The sequence below is a fragment of the Phaseolus vulgaris genome, chromosome 5, assembly GCF_051622355.1.
Source record: "Phaseolus vulgaris cultivar YP4 chromosome 5, ASM5162235v1, whole genome shotgun sequence".
Lineage (NCBI taxonomy): Eukaryota > Viridiplantae > Streptophyta > Magnoliopsida > Fabales > Fabaceae > Phaseolus > Phaseolus vulgaris.
In genome coordinates this window covers 36,838,281-36,858,300 of record NC_143502.1, presented here as the reverse complement: position 1 = coordinate 36,858,300, position 20,020 = coordinate 36,838,281, and the positions used below count along the sequence as shown (strand labels likewise).

Sequence of the window (20,020 nt, the reverse complement as noted above, 5' to 3'; positions counted from 1 at the left end):
TTTAAATAGATATTTACATCCTTCATATTTTTAATAAATAACACTCGCACTTGTTTCTTATATTTTAGTAAAGTTATATTTTATATAAAAAAATAGTTTAAAACTTTATGTTTTAACTTTCATAATATTTTATTAAAGTTTAGTTAATATGAGATTTTTAAACAAATAAGAAAACTGAATGTCACTTTTAAAAATATAATGGAAATGAATATGATTTACTAAAAATTAAAAAATGTAAATATTATTCTATACAAGTATAAGGAAACTGAATAAAACTGTAAGAACCTCGGAGAGATACGTATAATTTCTCCTATATCATTCTTATTACAATGATGCACATAATATACTAAAAAAGTTGTATACAATAAATTATTTATAATTAATAAAAATAATTTGCACAATAATTCTAATGAAAATTATGTTTTCTTTTTACTTTTAAATAAAAATTTCCAACTGATAAAATATCTAATTTGTAGTAAAATATGGTACACCTAATTTTTAAAGGGCTAAATTTATTTTTATTATTGGAATGAGTTTGTGTTAATTTTATTTGAGTGTAAAAAGGATTTTCAACATGAATAATATAATAGTATAACGTTTATGAATTAAAATCAATTTTATTTTTTTATATAAAAAATATTTATATAATTTTTTTAAAATATTTACAAAATATATTATAAAAATATATATGAAAATGTGTCAATCACAATTTTTAAATATTTAAATTTTTTAAATAAAAAATAAAGTTAGAATTGGTTTTAATTCGTTAACCTTCTTGCTGAAGTAAACACGACTCATTACTCACGTATATATAAAAAAAGTTAACAGTGAATTCATTTAATTATCTTACGAGAATAGCGACGAAAAATATGTTTAATCTATTTTTAAATTAATAGTGATAAGAAATATGTTTAATCTATTTTTAAATTAATAGTGATAAGAAATACTCTAGATTTACCTGTCGGTGCAAAGGTCTGTGCCGTCTTTAAGGAGTTTGTGGGCAAAATTTCTTTATTCTGTTAACTAGTTATTAGTTATTTTATGAATAGAACGAAAATTTATACTTTTGTGGAATTCAATAATGAAAACAAACCTTTCTCAGATGTTTTCAATAAAATCAAACAAGGTGAGGAAACTATTTACAAAGATTACACTTGCTCTCAATTTTTAATTTCATATATATATTGGCATTTTCTGTAATACACATTAGCATTATCCATGTATTAGTTTAAATACAATTCAGACCACAAAGAAATTGTACCAAATATTATGTTCAATCCAAGACCAAACTTGTTTATCAAACAATTGGAAAACCAAAACAACACAACGACAAATGCAGCTGGATTACTTAACAGATTTTGAATATCTGTAGTTCAAAATGACTTTTAGTAGTAATGCACTCGGTTCAAGTGGGAGGAGATGAGATTGGGAAAAAAGACTATATATTCATTATCCAATATAAGTGTTATTGAACAAATTCAATTTGGTTCTCAAGGAACCAAAAGGAAAATTAAACAAAACATGGTACAATTAGCAGATGGAGAATTAGTTACACACAGTAAGAGTTTTAGGCGGCATGAGAGGAAATGCCTTCCAGCAACAATTTTGTTTCCTGAACATATGTCCGCAGGTTTTGCATCTCATCCTCCAACTTCTCTAACATGTCTGAATAAGAAATGGCAGAAAAAAAATTGTTTTTGTTGTTAGCAGCAATGATCTTAGCGGTCTGTAACTCTTCGGCTCTTGTCAAATCCATTTGCAATTCTTCTCCGACAATCTTCATTTCACCCTCCTTTAGGTCATACTCAAACACATGTTGCTGGAGTTCAATAATCATTTGCTCTATTTCAGACATACCATTATCTTTAAACTCCAAGAGCATCTCTTTCTCTTTCATCACACGCTCAAGTGCAAGCTCTTTCTCCTTTGTATTTTTCATGCATTGCTTTATTTCTAGTTGAACAGCCTCAATCTGGCTCTCTACATTTGCCCCCTTCTTGTTTAGATTTTCCAGTTCTTTTCTTATAACCCCGAGTTTCTGTTGAGAGAGCTTCATCTCTGCTTGCAATTTTGTTTTCTCTTCCTCTAACTTCAGTAAATCAGTGGCTTTACATCTAAGATGCCAATTTTTTAGAGAGGAATCTATATTCTGTGTGTTTTCAACAGCAAATAGAACCTTTTCCCCTTCGTGCTTGCGACTCTCTTCCTCCAATTTCAATTTGATGCACGCAATATTTTTCGTCAATTCAACTTCGGATTCTTGGTTCTTCTCTTTAGCATTCTCCAGTCCCTGTCTGGAAGCTTGAAGATCAGCCAAGTTCCCTTTCTTTTGGTCAAGATGAGATGTCAAGTCCTTCACAACTGCTCTGGCTCTTGTTTCCCGTTGCACAAAGTAAGAAAATGTCGAGGAAAAGTTTGATAATGAATATTTTATCGCAGAGAACTTTTTATCAACAATTGTTCTTCTTTCATGTGCTTCAGAAACCATAAGTTTCAAAGATTCGAACTGCTCACGCTTGATGTGAATATCATGCTCTGTAACCTCAATTTCTTTAGAGAGCTCATCAACTTGGACCGTTGCTTTTCCAGCACAACCTAGTGAAGCTATAGTCTTGACCGCATCTGAGATATTTTCATCCACTCTTTCTAGCTTCTTTGTAGCACAACTTAATTCCTCTGATAACTTTGCCTCACTGAGATCTGATACCTCATACTTCTTCTCAGCGTTGATCAGTACATCAGTCTCTCTGTCATCCTTTAAAAGCTTTTCTTGTTCATATGCATCACAATCAACGTCCATATCAGACCCAGATGCAGTGGGTTCATATTCACTTTCACTTCCACCCCGCACTTCCTGTGAAATAATTTCCACTCTCTGGTCTCTTTCCCCACCATCAACTTCAACAAGCTTTTCTGGGGAGTCCATGTCTCCTTTGGTTTCAACTCTTTCTTGTTCAATACATGAAAGAGTCCTTTTTAGATCATCCCTCTCCTGCATGGCTCTTTCATACAAATTCATCAGCTTTTCATTTTCTTCATTCAATTCCATTAACTGGTTCTGGAGATTGTCAACCACTCCTTTCTCAGTCTCCCCTTTTGTTATTTCAAGAGAAAAGCAATCATTGTCAATCTGGGAACCAATTTCATGAACAGCCTCCCCTTTATGAACATTTCTATCGATATTCTCTGCAGCAGCTTGTTCATACAATTCAATCAGTTTACTATTATCCTCAATCAAGGTTTTAAGCTTCATCTTGAGTTCATCGTTCTCTTTTGCCAAAATAATTGCTGTCTCGTGAGCCTCTGCTTCTCTTTGACTAGCAGCAGCTATAGCATCAACCATTGCTTTCAATTCCAGTTGGTCATTGTTGTTAATTACAGGCATATCGATTGTTGATGGAAGGTCCATTTGCTGCTTTCCTTCATTAACTGTTTGGGATTTCTCATGTTCTAATTTTTCCGTCAAATCATCAACATGTCTGCAAGATAAAGTTTAGAGAAAAAATTTCAAGCACTGTTTTGTTCATGATGGACAACAAAGAGAAACACATCTACGCAGAAACACTTGGAATAAGGAAATAGAAGATAATGAACTTCAGGTACAAACTATATACAAATAGTATTCAGAAATGCACAAACACGCCATAATTATATATGACAAAAATGAGAGAGTAAACACCTTTTTAATTTCTCTTTCTCTTCAAGACAAACCTCTAGCTTTTTGCAGATTGTATCCATTTCTGCCTGGTTTTGAATAGCCTGTCGTAGATAAAATCATATCAAGTCAGGAAAGAATGTGAAAGACATGAATTATCAAGTTAACAACAGGGTATAAACAAAGATTTTTCTGGACCTGAATCCGGAGAAACTCGTTTTCCTCCCTTAGCGAAGACTGCCAACGTGATTTTGGACTTGACTCCTGAAGACAAACATCAATACACTTGAATAAGTTACATGCACACAATTTAAAATGCAAGCACATAATAAAACTACAAGTACGATAAGTAAACAGAAAAAATGTTATCTCAGCAGGTCATTGAAAATTGCCGGCTAATTGAAACCCTGATAAAAGGACACAATCAAAACCAGATTCTAGTTTACATTTATGTTGATGTAATCTATTGTGACATTCACTGCTTCAAACATGATTACTGGTGCACGAAATTCTATATCATTCTTACCAGTTTGGAGACAAGATTGACATCATTAAGTACATCTTCCATCATTGGATCAGAATTTGTTTTCTAACATTCGAAAAAACAAGGAGATCGGGTCAAGATAGGAGTTTGCAATAACTTCTACACAATAAAAAACTATTACTGTAACAGTTAAAACCGGAACCATTACCACATCAGGTTCATGCATGAACTTCCAGTCTAGTGCTTCCAACAACTGCACATACAAGTGGAAAAAAACACAATGAACATGAAAGGTTCACTGAAGATTTTATGAAGTACAAAGGCAACCCATACCTTGTTTTCCAATGCCAAGATTTGCTCACTCATCTGTTCTCGTTCTCCTTCCATACAGAATGACTTTAACCTGTATTCAAGATGCATAAGCATTAGCAATGAAAAACATGTAAATCACCAATCACGGTAGTCTAGCTAGCACTACTTTGTTGGTGAACTCGGACTGGTTAGTTGACTTGTTTCTTGAATAAGGCGACTTCTTGCTTCAAATTACTTCCATAATTGATTTTTGGTTATAAGGTAAATATGTCACTTCGCAAACTTTATTTTAATCATGAAATAAAATGAGTTACTTTTGCATTCACAAGAAACAAAAAAGCTTCAGAACTAAAAGGACTTTTGCTGTATCCATAGAACATGCCTTCTAATTTCTTCTTTTAGCTGCAAATTTTCCATAGCAAATCTAGTTACTTCATTATTCCGATCAACCTGCGCTCGCAAGACCTCAATTTCTTTTAAATGCTCCTCTTTTTCTTTCAACAAGTGTGTCTCAGCTGACATCTTCTCAGAAGCAACCGCTTCTAACCTTTTAATTCCAGCTTCTCGAAAACGTATTCTCATCTTCAAACTTTGTATCTCATCTTCTCTTTGTTTCACCTGAATCATCCCATATTTCAACCATTTCATTCATTACAAAAAACATCAGAATGACTACAAATTAAAAGATTAAAAATATACCGAAAACCTAATCAAGAATACTAGAATGGAGCTCTGTGGCAGCCTGACAATTGATAGGCATTTCTCACATAAAATTGCTACTTGTAGGTCAAAAGCTAATGTATTCCTTTCCTCATTAGTCAATTACTGAAAACTAATAAAAAACTGGTTTGTAAAATAAAAGTGAGGATTTTCCACTTATATGCTCCATTTAAATCATATCTTTGATTAATGTGAGACTAAACCACCACCTTTTAGACTATAATTAAGGCCCATCCCAAATAGAACACTAGCTAAGGCAGGCTACAGGTGACTGACTACGACTAAGAAGGCTTTTCAACCATCTCCTCCTCACACCTATGAATACCAGCCTGTGGAAAATGCAAGCCACCAACAATAGATATAGGAAAGTCTGATACCATCTAAGAATTTGTATTTAAGCATAAGGTGACAAATCTATGTAAGCCATATTTCTAACTGATATAAGATTAAACTACCCTTTGAGGCTGCAATTAAGGCAGTCAGTCATCAAAGAGGACGTAACTAAGACGAACTAGAGGTGACTACAATTAAGGTGACCTCTCAACACACATCAATAAGAAATATACTGCTTTTAAAAATACCAGCTTCATGGATGCTTGAATTTCATCTCTTAGTGCTTGTAATTTCATTTCCTTGTCCTTTTCCCTTCTAAAGGCCCCAACAAGGGCAATGTCATGGTCTTTTTTCTGCAAAAAGAGAAAGATGCTTATCGGTATAATGTTATGAGAGACTGAATGATTTCTTAGGCACACAAAAATATCAACCTGGGATATCCTTTTAACAGAGTTTAATGGACTCAATGATCCTTGCACACCCTCCCACATGAAGGATCCAGGAGAACCTGGAAAGCTGACTAATGAATTGTCATTATCCTGAATTTCTCCTCCAGCAACTACACCACGTAAACGGGATACTTCCTTCTGAAACCCCAAAATAAATTGCAGTAAAAACCAGTTAATATAGTAAGGAAGAAATACAAGTTGTTGGAAGCTTCTCCACACTTCCCTTTAAATAGTAGATGAAAAGTAAAAGTACAATCTTGGTCACAGTTGTACTTTTCTGATAAGCAATTAAGTAATTATATATAAAACCTCCAATTAAATAATCACTCTTATGAATGATTTGATGATGGCATGAAATGTAAGTTGAACACTAGAGAGGTAAGGATAAATCAAAATTATAATACCTTAAGTTGCTGAATTTGAATTCTCATGGCAATGACATCTCCAGACGCATCCTCATTTACAATTGCCTGGAGAAAAAAAATACAAATATTTATATAGCAATCATTATAAGTGTCTGCAAAGATCACCTACATATTTAAACAGCTGAGGCTATGTTTAAGAAAACTAGCTCAAAGCTAGAAGTTGATAACTAAAATATTTATGTTTTACTAATATTCCAATTTGCTTCATGTTTATATAATATTGTATATTTATTATTACTCTTATACTATATCTTACAATATTTTTATTCAAATTCAAAAATTTAAAATAAAGTAAAAATAGAGCTAAAAAAAATACACATGGTATATCTATCAATATTATTATATTGAAGTATAATCCTCAAATAGTAAAGTAAATATTTTAAATAATATAACAATTAAAATAAATTATATAATAAAAGAGTGTCTAAATCTAAATAATAATAAGCTTATTTTTTATCATTGTCAATATCTTATTTAGTAAAATATTATAGATAAGAACTTTTTACGAAAGTAAAAATAAAAAAAATAATTCCCTATAAGTAAACGAAGAAAATAAGATAACTAACTCATGTCTCGTATAAAATAAAAATAAAAATGGAACTTAATAAATATATTAAGATCAAAATAACAATACATATAGAAAGCTAGAAACTAACGTTTAAAAATATGGTATTTTTAGTAAAATTAACAAAAACATTATAAACCGCTGAACAAAGTTTGTTTGCCATTTTAATAGAACCACACAAGTTTCAGCTAGTAAAAAAACCTAGAAATTAACTGAAATGGCGAATCAAACAGCCTTTTTGACTAATATTGATATGATAAAAGAAAGCCTCTAACTTTCTTAAGAGTTTTGGAGCATTATTCATTAAGTTTTTAAATTAATAAGATAGAATAAAACAATGTATATTAATACTTTGTAATAAGTGTGAGTCCGTTGTTTTAGGTAGAAGATATATGCACACCAATGTATAAGCTCAAAAAGTACGAAAAGACATACATTGTTCTTAATAAATTTGGCACGCTGTGCAAACTTCAATGTGCTTAATGTCTCCAGTGAACAACTGCAAAATGTTACCAAATGTCACTTAAATGTTAATAAAAAAATATGGCAACAGAGAATGATAAAAATAAATAAATATATTTTAGAAAAATTTATCAAACTATTGTAAGGTTAAAATTCCTTTAATGACTATTGGAGTTAATATACTCCAATACTAGACTAACGACTCTTAAAAAAAACAGTCTAACTTTCTCATTGACGGTTTCCCTAAATCCTTATGCAAAAGCAACAAGTCCTCAAGCACAGATACTTAGTACAGCCAAAGGAGGTTCACTGACCAAATGGAGGGGCTTATATTTGCAATTATGATTGTTTTTGAATTCCCTCCTAGAGAATCCTGCAAAAAAAAAAAAGAATACTAATCAGACTTAATTGATAATTGCAGCTCTTTAATTGTAATGAATTCAGACAAAATAACAATTCATGAATATAAACTATTCACTTTGATGGTTCAAATACTACCAGCCAAAATATCACAAGGATCATTCGATCAAAACATTTTAAGTAACAGATTAACTGATATAATTGCAATAATTATAAATTATACAAACCCATATAAGGACTTAACACCTTCAACCCAAAACCTTAAGACAATAGGTTTGTTTTGCTCTTTATATGTTGCTCAACTCCCTCATCACTATTCAACTTGGGACTCGAACTCACATTTGGATTCCCCTAACACATTTGAGGTGCTTATATACTATAATGTTTAAAGTGCAGTTCCACAATAAGCTTCTGGTTACATAAAGCTGAAACTAGAGCCCCTTAATTGATAATAAATAGGGTTCTCCAGTGCAATTTTATTGCCAAGGAAACTTGCTAGTTGCTATTGCAAAAAATCAACGTCTGTTAAATAGCAATTAGGTTATGTGTGACAATTATTTCATGAATAGTTATTATTTGCTGATAAAAAAAAAATGAACAGTTATTATTTTATAATTACTGCATACTTACAAATTAGATCACAACTTTTGTAGTTCTAAACCAATTCATATCCCCCAAAACTATTTCATTTTATAAGACTGATATCAGTTGCCACAAATGTCCAGACACTGAAATCTAATTTACCTAAGCAAAATGAATTTAGAAAATATTTGCACCAACCTGAAGTAAAAATGTTAGCTTTGAATCACGGTATGGAACATGGAGCGACTTCCCATTAGATATGCTAACTAGGTTCATAATCACAAGCCTGCAAGTATATTATCACCTAGAATGTCATATTTTTAGGATAATACCACAACTAAAATAACTAATAGGACTATTGCATATTAATGTAATAGATGAGAATTCAATTGCCAAGAGGATAACCAACCCCAAGGTTGAAAGAGATTTGTTGATATTAGTAGCTTCCTTAAGGCGTTCCCCTTCAGCACCAGAACTCTTCTGCCTATTATCAAAAATGGATATAAAGTATTATATATATGACTGTTAAATGAGGTGAAATACTCCTTGCTTCTTTGATCATCTAAATCATGAAAACAAAAATACAAACTCTTAGGAATCAAGTACCTCTCAGATCCAGCCAAATCAACTAAATTGAGTCGAGCATACCGAAAGTGAGTCACTCCTTGGGATTCCCACTAAAAAATAGTTAAATAAAATTGTATCATGATATACTTGGAAAAATAGTAAAAGTTCAACATCTTTTGCACGAAAATAGGTGATAAAACATCAATATTTGACTTGACTCACCTGACTCTCAATGATGCAAGTAAATACACTATGAGAACGACTGCTAGCCCGATTCATGTTAGTGGCCGCTACCTTTCTGTTTGCAGCTCCCTAAATTACATTGTTATTTTCAATCAGTGCCGACTGACTTAGTTCTAAAAAGAAAAGTGAAAAATAACTTCATATAGGCTACATTTTTTCCTGAATTTGGAATTGCAAATGACAAAAAATGAAATTAATTAGTAGAGTATTACAATCACAAACTAAAAAATACTTCAAAATATTTATATTAAAAACACAATACAATTGATGTTAAAAATAAAAATCAAGGCAAAATCATACCTGAATAAGTAGTTGAATGACCTCTCGAGCATAAGTAACTTCTATTTCCTTAAGATTTTCGACATAAACTCCTTTCTTACTGTCTTCTCTTATCTGTCGCACAGATGTATGATTTTAAATGTTTTTTACGGAACACACAGAAATAGCAGCTCATACAATATTCGTATATTATTTCTCAGCTTTAGAAGATTAATCCTCACTAAGGATCAGAGACTTTGAGAACAAATGAGAAAGGATATCCAACAAAAAGGGTCATGGTCTTATATTTGAAGGGGTTTCTAAAACATTCAATGACTGAATAGTTAGCCTTACCTGCAAATTGTTAGATGATGGCTCCAAAAGATCAAGGATCTGTTCATTGTATATCTCCAAGAAAGAACATTTGCAAGTAAATTTTAACTTTTCATCTCTTCGAACCTCTTTTTCCTGGCGTATTACAAAAATAACAGATAACAGACTAAAATTAGAATTTTGCAAATATAAATATATGAATAATTTTGCTGAAGCTTAAATTTATCTTAAGCTATACAGATTAACTAGTCCATTTTAAAATTTAAAATATGAACAAGTCAAAACCTCAAGTATCATACAACCGGCAAGATAAACATTGATAATTTTAAAATGACATTTGGAATCCTGAAGAATACAACTTGTAGGAACATTGATTGAAAATAATCAAGTGATATAATGAACTTGGTAAAGTTGCTTCATAACAATACAAGATATTATAGTAAATAAATGGCTTCCTTATTTTAATTAGAGAGCAAATCACATGATATTCGTCTGATGTACAAGAAATTGCATTAATCTAAGGTATACATTCCTTAAATAATAATTGAGTGTCTAGTTCAACAATAAACTATACCTTTTGAATTCTAGAAAATAAGTGCTCAAAAATTCTTGGTGTCATCCCACAGTTGACACTGTGTCTTCTAGTTCCCCCCTCAATGTCACCAAGCATGGTGTGTGTCTTCCCACTTCCAGTCTGTACAAAATCAATTATTTTTAGCGACCACACGAGAGTTTCATTATCATATTCCAGAAAAAAGAACAAGTCCAGGTAAAACATGCAATTTATGATACAAAAGCCTTATGGGCCATTTGTTTCATGTTAAAATTAAAATCATGATTTATATTCCTGGGTAATGTGATTCACGGAAATGTTATGATTGAAAAATTATTCCTAGGCATGTCTAAAAATACGTTTAGTTAATTTTTCATGTTCCCGGGAATACTATTTAAATTCTAAATTAACTAAAGTAAAATAATAAAAGAATGGAGAAGGGAATAAAAAATGTGCAGATGAGCCTGGGAATAAAACATACCTAGATATTTTTACAAAATCACGTAACAAATGTGACACAAATGCATCCTTACAATCGTTACTATGCTGGAGTAGACTCAAAATAAGATGAGGTAGATCAACAAGAACAGGAGCTGATCAATGACTCACCTGACCATAAGCAAACATGCAGCTGTTGTAGCCTCCCATGCAATTTTCTACCATTGGCAAACCAGCTACTTTAAAGAGATTCTCCTGTCATATCAAGCATGTGAAGTGTGAAACCAAAGCTTCCAAATTCCAAAAAAAATAAAAACAAACAGCAAAGTTTGTACAAGAATTACAATAAGAATTACAAAAAACCGCAATATGAAAGAAATTATCCAACAAAGTTTACCTGGCTAACATTCTCATCAGCAACCGCATCAAAAGTAAACCGCGACTCGGGAGGTCCACTCCATGTAATTGTTTGACAACTCTCTTGCCTAACACACTTTCCATGCCCTTGCACCGATATTTCAGAGTTGCTAAGAGGACGCATTCTAATTATAACCTAGCTCGCAAAAGTAAATCATATCAAACTCAATTCCCTTAAATCAAACTATAAAAAACAGAGAAACGTGAACCTAATTAAAAACCATTTTCAAATATTAATAATTACAAATACTCCCCCAAACAACTGTAATTATACAATTTCATTACTTACAGAGGAGACAAAACAATTATAGCCATAAATCTTGAAATTAACAAACACAAAATTTCGTTTCATCAGCAGTACCCTTGAAACACTAGGAAGCTTTGAATTGGACCTACTAAACTTGCATAGAGCAATGTACTGCTGTTGTACCTGAACATTGTGATCTTTCCAGAAGGAAGGATCCTCGCAGAATTCAAAGCTCTGAGATGAAGAAACGGCGGCGCTACTCTGTCCGACTACACTTTCGTCGTCCCAATCGCTTAGGTTTCGAACTATGGAGCTTTGCGCGAGCGAGTCCTTGGCAGCGGATTTCAGAAGATCCGGAGTGTTCTGAACCAGCGAAAGCGAAGCGGAAGGGTGGTCGTGGAAACCGAACCTGCTCTTAATCGCGCTGGCAGCCTCAGATAGGAACGGCATCGTGAAGTGATCGATCTCGGCGGAGGATTTGGAGAAATGGAGGAGTTGTGTTTGTGAGAAAGACGGAGAGAGAAGGGAGAAAGAGGATGAAGTTGAAGAATGAGGAAATGGGGAAGGAGAGAAAAAGAAAAGTTAGAAGAAGCGAAGGCGAAAGAAAAAGATTTGGTGATCTAACGGTGGATATTTGTTTAAATTCAAACTATGAGACCGTTTGAGATCCGCGTTTTAAATTTTCGAAGAAGGAGCCAAGAGATCCTCTTTCTTCAATTATTTTATTTCTTTCTTCACTGTTTAGTTCACTTTAATTTCTAATAAATAACAAATTAATTCACAGTTCACTCTTCCTATTAAATTACTTTTTTGTTTTTAAAAGTAGAAACACTTATAGGTAGAGAAAAATTGTATATTTTTAATCTTTTATGTTAATAAACTTGTTTGTTTGAGTGACTAGTTATAAATATATGTTATTTTTATGCATTTTAAAGAGTTTAGGGTGTGTTTGGATTGAGGAGTTAAAATATGAGAATTTGAGAGGTGTATATGTGGGAATTTGAGAAGAAGATTGTAAGAACGGTGGGTATTTGGATTGGAGTATGTGAATATTTAAAGAAAGTTTATTGAAGTTTATGAGTGATGTGATAATTTTAGTGAGTGATATGATATTTGTGATAAGTGTATTTTTTTTAAAAAAATATATAAAATGAAAGATTACACATTTAGTCTTGTCTTTAAAAAATAGAATAATCAAATATTAAGTATTTTAATGTAAATTTAGATAAATCAAAATTATTAGTATCATAGTCCGATATAGTTCAATAATTAATTTCTGAAAAAATATGAGTTACTTGAATATATGTACAAATTGTAAGTTGTTATCTAGAAATAAATAATTTAAATATTCATAAATTTAAAAATAGTAACTAGAAAATTCTTTTGTATTAAATGTAAATAGTATTAATATATTTATAATAATTATTATTATATAATTTGTTTATTATAAATAAGTATATATTTTTGGATTAAAATTTTATTTTATTATTAATTATTGTTATTTTATTTTATTAAAATATTTTTTTGTTAGTTAAATTTATTTAATAAGAGTAAATTCGATAATAACTTTATGTTAACATGATTTTTCCTTTGTTTCTCTTCATTTTAAGAGGAGAGTATATTGACTATTCATACTTATATCTTCTCTTTCTCTTTCCTGCAAAACTTTTGATTCAAATAACTTATATCATCTCATATCTTGTGAAAAGTATATCCACATAAGCAAACACGCATACTATTAAATTTTATAGATGCATTTAGTTGTTATATGTTCACGTTTGTTGGTGTTTTTAATTATTTTTTAAGTAACATTCATATGTATGCTTTATTTAATTTATTTTGGATAAAAAAATTCAAGAGAAATTTAAAATATAAATAATTTTTTATGATTTTGCATTGACTATGTTCTTAACTTCCGTGATCATCATGAATTTAGTATCTCCCTTGTACTAATCTATTTTAGTATCAATCTTGGTTTTTGTGATCATCATAAATTTAGTATCTCACTTGTACTAGTCTATTTTACTATTGATCTTATCTTTAACTGTTAATCTCAACGCTCAAGTTAATAAAAAAACAATTAATTTAATAAGTTTCAATCGATCATTATCATTTACCTTAAGACATACACACATTTATATTACTTGAATTTGTCTATTATTTGTATGGATATTTAATTTAGGTCTAACATCTCTTTAATCATGTCAACATTATGTTGACGTATATTAAAGACAAAGATCAAAATGGATACTTGTCAAATAGTAAATTTTATAGATTTAAACATGGTTATATTTATGATAATGTAAATGTAATGATATTAATTACAATTTGTTTTTTCAATCAGATACAAAAGTAGTTTCCAATTGACCAATGAATGATTAATTTATAATTTATATTTTATAAATTGATAAACGATTTTTTATAATATAAATTTCATACAAAAGATTTCACATAACGTTTATCTTATTTTTTGAAAGTTTTATTAAGATGAATAAATGTTTTTGTTTATAAATTTTTGAATGTATATTATACTATATAAATGTTATCGGTTAGAAGTCTTATTATATAATTGTTGAATTGTATAACTGATCTAGCGAAAGTTGACTCAACATTTTTTCGATGAAAAATTGAATTCGTATTATTTGATTTTTTTTCTATAATTAAAGTTAATATTGTAGAGATTTTTTTTTTTTTCGTTATATAAAATATTTTTTGGCAAGTATACTAGAAATGTGATGTTGTGGAAAATTTTAATAGTTTTTATCTTTGGTAAATGAGTAATTTTGATTTTAGTTGTTATATGATTACTCAAGGAGAAAAATGAGCCTAAACTCTAAACCCTAAAGTGAGTAAGACAAATATTATTTCATACAATATATATTACTAAATGACTTGATCGTCGAGATATTGTCAATAATTAGAATTCCCCTCGTCTTATTGTGATTTCTATACATTCAAAAGCTACAAATGATCATCTCGGATATCACCTATGAACTTTTAAGTTCCAATTCGGGAGGTATATATTTAAAAAAAATACTTGGACCAATTATCTGATAAAACATTTAAAAGAAAATTTAGAAATTTTAATGATGACTTTGAAAATAATATTGGTGTGCTTTTAGATTGTACAACTATTTCTATGAAAAGATAATATTTTAAATATAAAAGTAAAAACTGATAATTTTTATATTTATTTGGATAATAAGTTGTTAAGGTAAAAGATAATTTAAATTTGGTTTAGAAAACTAAATTCTACAAAAAAATTCTCATATATCTATATTATAGATTTTCAATTAAGTCTAAAAGTTCTATACAATAAATAATTTGAAAATTTTATTAGATTTTTTTGTATATAATTATCAACATATTTTCTCAATATAATTAATAGTATTATCAATGTTTTATAAATTTGGAAATTTGTTGAGATTTTGAAGAATATTTGTTGAAAAAGGTATGCAAACTCATGATAAAAGTAAATAGTGTTAAATTTATGTGAAATTTTGTTTACTCAATATTATCCATTGATAATGAAATGTTTTTTTTTCGTCTTGTCAACCCTTATATAGAATATGTTATTATTCATGTCTCAAATATATTATACTACTCATTTAAAATATTTTTTATACTGTTTATTTAAAATAATTGTGGATTTGCATGAGATTCTTAAGTGATGAATTCTTGTTAATATATTGAGAATCATCATGTAGTTTGGAAATGATAAAAACATTATTTTTTCATCAAATCATTGAAACATATCCTATGTATGAAATTATTTTTTAATTTCATTGTTATTTGAGTAACAATATCAAAGATAAATAGGCCAATAAAATTTAGCTTTTACCCATATATGCTAATCTGGATATTGATAAAGATTCATTGAGTCATAAATGAATCTTTTTGCCTTTAATAATTGTTTGGTTTGATTGAATGACTTGAATGATTTAGATGATTTTTTATGATACATATATATTATTATCTGATCTGGATATTAATATATTTTAAATAATAATGATTAAGTATAGTAAGTTATTATATTGTATTATTTTATGAAAAATCAATATCTTGTATTAATATTAACTTTACTTTCATTCAAATATTTTTTTATTCATTTAAGCAACAGATGTGTATTTTGTAAAAAAAATCACGTGTGACTGAAAATGATAATTTTATGTTATACAATCATAAAAAAAAAACAATTGTTGTTCCACCACAATGTTTTTATAAAATAAAGCTAAAACTGGTATATATTTCAATAAAAAAATATAAAAATATTAATATTTATTTTCATTGATGTAATAAACCTTTTCATTAATCTATTAATCTATTCATATTATTTTCCTGAACAATTTTCCTTCTTCCACAAGACCCTTGTGCCGCCATTCTATTCGAACCCTCGACGGCTAACCTGTGCGCTCTCAGTCTCTCACGCGCCGCCGCTTCTTTCTCACGTCTGCAGGTACTCTCCTCTCTGCTCTATTGGATGCCTACCCATTAACTAGAAACATCTCCTTCTTACCGAACTAGGTCATTCTTGCTTGTAGTTAGATTCTTTCGATTTCGATTTCAGTACTGCACATGGATTCATCAAAATCCTTATTGTGAATACCGCTTTCTGAAGTGGATTCATTCAATTTCGTTGGAATACCTTGAAACTAACTCTGCCTTATTGTTTTCCCTGTATTTGCGATAGACTCGATATTGATATTTAAATTCAGTTTTAGTAGAATTTAATAAAAAAGGAATAATTGGGGGTTTGATATTTGTGGGTTTAACGTACATATCTGATATTGATTTATGGTTCTGCCCAGGGTTTTGCATAATCTAGCCCTTTCTCTGCACTCATAATGGGTAAAGCTAAGAAGGGGCCAAAGTTTGCTGTTAGGAAGAAGGTTGTCACTTCCAAAGCAATAAAAAGGTGAGGTTTTTCTTTCTCTTCCTTATCGTGCTTGTTGTTGCACTATTTTTATTGCTTGAAATCCTGTCAAATTCAGCTACAAAGAAGAGGTTTTGAATCCAGAAAAGAAGGATCTTGTGAAGGAAAAGTTACCCAGAAACATGTAAGCTTCTATTCTCACTCTTTGCCCCCTTTTAATTGGTCCTGAATTTATTGCTCTATCCCTTTCTCTGTTGGTTTAATTTGTGGTTTGAATTTGTATTATCTAGTCCAAGTCATTCTTCGGCACTTTTCTTTCAATACAATACTGCCCTGGGACCTCCTTACCGGGTTTTAGTGGATACCAACTTCATCAATTTCTCAATACAGAATAAAGTGAGTGTGCTTTGTTTTGCTTAATTTTATATCTTTTTGTTTATGTCTTTCAAATAAAAAAATGACAATTCTGGTTATACATAGTCAACTTTCCATGGAAGACTCAGTTCAAATTTGTAGTATGTGATATGTTTGCAACTATATGTAGATGACATGCGTTATTGAATATGATGCTCAGTATCTAACGTTAACACCATTACATTATAAAAGTATTTCAGTTGTGATGGATTTTTGTAGTTTTTGTCTCTTTCTCATACAATTTTTTGGCTTTCTTTATGTAGTTGGATCTGGAGAAAGGGATGATGGACTGCTTATATGCTAAATGTGAGTTTGAAGGAGATGATAACTTTGTCTTAATTTATCTATTTAATTTTTAGTTTAGCTGACTGCCTAGGTTACTATGAATTTTACATATTTTGTTGTAATATTCTTTGCCAGAAGCTCATCTTTATAATGTTGCATTGTATATGTGAATCAAACATCCCATATTTATGATTATTACCTTTGTTCTATTGGTATTTTGGATTTTCAGGTACTCCTTGTATCACTGACTGCGTCATGGCAGAACTTGAGAAGCTAGGCCAAAAATATCGCGTAGCTCTAAGGTGGATGTTATGTCTTGATTATTATAGATTTATATTCTTACATTTGATATGTACTTGTACGAGGGCCAACCCAATGCATGGGTTGGCTCCTCCTTTGAGTGAGGTACCTATATAAAGTCAAATTTATATTTACTTGCTAAGCTTGTCCATGCTTTCTGTAAGTTTTCTTTTTCACTACATGCTTTTGTTAATTAAGTTTTAGGTTGCATAAAAATCAAATTGTTTGTATAACATTCAAATATCCCACTTATAATTTTCATCCATTATCACATTCTCTTCAAGCTCGAGTACAAATTGTTTAAATCACAAAGGGAAAAACATTTATTTTCAAACAAATTTAAGAAAGGTCAAGCCTCTGTCATATTTCTCATATAAGTTGTCACTCAATCTAGTAAAGAAAAGGAATTATATTATTCCTGTTTTAACTTCTGATTGTATTTATTTATCCCTTTAATGCATAACAGGATTGCCAAGGATCCTCGTTTTCAGAGAATACTATGTACTCATAAAGGGACATATGCTGACGACTGCCTTGTTGAGAGAGTTACTCAGGTGTGATATACTTTTATGAGCTAAACTATCAGAAGCATCTGGTAGCAATTTGATTATTAAGATTAATGATTTTCCAAGCTGGATGAGAAATAGTCTATTTACTGTTATTTTTTCCTGTATTATGATCCTGAGGAATGGGAAAACAAATTTTCATTCATCTCTTCTTCTATAATGAAGACAAGGCCCAACACAAGAGGATGGTAAATTTGGTTGATTTCTAAACCCGTGTACAAATTTTCATTCATCTTTTGTTCTATAATGAAGACTCTAATGAAGGCAAGAGCCTTCATAAGAGGATGGTAAATTTGGTTGATTTCTGAACCCTTGTAAAGTTGTTGTGTTACTGATATCCTATTATGTGGGACTGTGATTTTTAAATCTCTTAACAGTTTGTGGACATCTACATCAGTAAACAAATGACTACTGCTACTCTTGAGATGTTAATTGAATAGAACTTTTGAATACAAATGTCCCCTCCCATGTTGTAATTTGGAACTATAAAAAATTGTAGCAAGTTTTTATGTCAATTTTGAATTCATAGCCAAGAAATAGGTATCACTGAGGATTAATCTCTTCATTCTTTATGTTAATGGAATTCATCTCCAAATTCTTTGGTTTTGCAACATATATTCATATAATATTCATTTTAAGTGAATCATTTTATTAAAAGGATTTCAAAGAAAAGTAATGATAACACCCACATTTGCTGCTTATTTCCGTGTTCCCCTTTATTTATGCAAACTATTTTCTTGGAAACAGCACAAGTGCTACATTGTTGCAACATGTGATCGGGATTTGAAGAGGAGAATTCGGAAGGTAAAGTCATTATTCAGTTTTCATCTTCGTTGTTTTATATTAGATTCTGGTGATCACCCATGAACTGAATTTTCGTATTACAGATTCCTGGTGTTCCAATAATGTACATCACCAAACACAGATACTCAATTGAGCGGTTGCCAGAAGCAACAATGGGTGGCGGTAAATACTCTTTGCTGAAATTTATAATGTTTAAGGACGAATTTGAACTTAGATACCCAACTTTATTGATAAACTAGATAAATTAAACTTCATTGACTTTGGTTCATCAATTCCCAAGCTGTTCTATATTTATGATGTTTATTCATGAGCACGAAATTGCCACCTGCATGGAGATACAACTTTTATTCACGTACAAATAGATAATAACAGTGGTATTTTGTATTGTCAATTACCCTGGTACTTTTGATCCACTATAATCATAGAAGAAATTTCCAGAGCTTATTTTTCTCACATATGTACTAAAGCTAAGTTTCAGCTGAGATTAAAGTTAAATTTATAGTAAAGCATACATTTTTTGCCTTTTGCACCGTAATTTAGTTCATTTCGTTGACCCTCTCAAATAAATGTAACTTTTAATTGTTGATGATGAAATGTCATCAATTCATCATTTAGGTAGAATGGAAACGAATTATTAATTCTATGGGCAATTAGCAATACTGTACTGATTATATATATATATATATATATATATATATATATATATCTGGCACTCAAACTGACATACTTGTGATTCTCAATGCAGCACCAAGAATTTGATGCAGTCAAACCAAAAATGGTAAACCTTGCTATACCAACAATATGGACACTGAGAAGTATGAAATCCTGTTACAGTACCTGCATGCTTGGTCTTTTTGCTGGCTGGATTTAATGCTACAGGAAGCTTGAGAATGAACAAAAAGCAACTCTTCAATGGGTTTTATACCCGAATTTTTCTTAGTTTAACTTATAGGTGTAGGTTCTGTCAATTTTGTTTTCCTCATATTGCCGATCTAATGTATCATGGTGAGGCTTGAAGAAAGCTATGATAACTTCAAGCCATGCAGAATTCTTGAAACGATGCTTTTTTTTCTATTGCTAGAGAAGGACCTTATTTTCCTTGAATCTAATTTGTATTAGTTCATCCTTCACTTGTCAAAAGACTGAATCAGAAAATGGAGAATTCAAAACCACTGTTTTACTTCTTTAAAAGCCACTACCTGTTCCAAAAAAGAATGTTTCAAAATTGTGTGTTTAATATATATGTATATATTTTTGTTACATTTAAATCATACTCAACAGGTCATTTGATTTAACTTGATTGCTTAAGCCGTTTTTGCCGTTCTCAATTAACTTCAACTACATTCATGTATAATATTTAATTCAACATTTTATA

At 30.5% G+C, this 20,020-nt stretch overlaps 2 protein-coding genes across 2 annotated transcripts; one reads left to right on the top strand and one right to left on the bottom strand.

Moving 5' to 3' along the window:
• Window positions 1-1,425: 1,425 nt before the first annotated feature.
• LOC137835572 (P-loop containing nucleoside triphosphate hydrolases superfamily protein) lies at window positions 1,426-12,017 on the bottom strand. The gene is made up of 22 exons (XM_068644137.2): window positions 11,587-12,017; window positions 11,137-11,292; window positions 10,911-10,994; window positions 10,323-10,442; window positions 9,770-9,883; window positions 9,458-9,550; window positions 9,137-9,226; window positions 8,954-9,024; window positions 8,757-8,831; window positions 8,546-8,633; window positions 7,720-7,778; window positions 7,379-7,442; window positions 6,358-6,423; window positions 5,936-6,091; window positions 5,753-5,857; window positions 4,834-5,069; window positions 4,473-4,542; window positions 4,348-4,392; window positions 4,182-4,244; window positions 3,854-3,919; window positions 3,680-3,759; window positions 1,426-3,479 (listed from the first exon to the last, which is right to left on the bottom strand). The coding sequence occupies exons 1-22, from the start codon at window positions 11,851-11,853 to the stop codon at window positions 1,568-1,570; spliced, it is 4,080 nt and encodes a 1,359-aa protein (XP_068500238.2). The 5' UTR covers window positions 11,854-12,017; the 3' UTR covers window positions 1,426-1,567.
• Window positions 12,018-15,710: 3,693 nt separating this feature from the next.
• LOC137835571 (PIN domain-like family protein) lies at window positions 15,711-19,840 on the top strand. Its single transcript, XM_068644136.2, has 10 exons — window positions 15,711-15,859; window positions 16,212-16,318; window positions 16,395-16,460; window positions 16,567-16,672; window positions 16,954-16,996; window positions 17,205-17,277; window positions 17,742-17,829; window positions 18,589-18,645; window positions 18,729-18,807; window positions 19,391-19,840. The coding sequence occupies exons 2-10, from the start codon at window positions 16,248-16,250 to the stop codon at window positions 19,402-19,404; spliced, it is 597 nt and encodes a 198-aa protein (XP_068500237.1). The 5' UTR covers window positions 15,711-15,859; window positions 16,212-16,247; the 3' UTR covers window positions 19,405-19,840.
• Window positions 19,841-20,020: the final 180 nt, after the last annotated feature.

What these genes read in the sequence shown, in the direction of transcription:
- LOC137835571 (XM_068644136.2), top strand. Translation starts at nt 16,248, where the DNA reads ATGGGTAAAGCTAAGAAGGGGCCAAAGTTTGCTGTTAGGAAGAAGGTT. An exon ending in AAATATCGCGTAGCTCTAAG is followed by an intron (nt 17,278 to 17,741) that starts GTGGATGTTATG and finishes AATGCATAACAG; the next exon opens with GATTGCCAAGGATCCTCGTT. An exon ending in TTGTTGAGAGAGTTACTCAG is followed by an intron (nt 17,830 to 18,588) that starts GTGTGATATACT and finishes TCTTGGAAACAG; the next exon opens with CACAAGTGCTACATTGTTGC.
- LOC137835572 (XM_068644137.2), bottom strand. Translation starts at nt 11,853, where the DNA reads ATGCCGTTCCTATCTGAGGCTGCCAGCGCGATTAAGAGCAGGTTCGGT. An exon ending in CTGATGAGAATGTTAGCCAG is followed by an intron (nt 10,995 to 11,136) that starts GTAAACTTTGTT and finishes TTGATATGACAG; the next exon opens with GAGAATCTCTTTAAAGTAGC. An exon ending in AATATAAGCCCCTCCATTTG is followed by an intron (nt 7,443 to 7,719) that starts GTCAGTGAACCT and finishes AACATTTTGCAG; the next exon opens with TTGTTCACTGGAGACATTAA.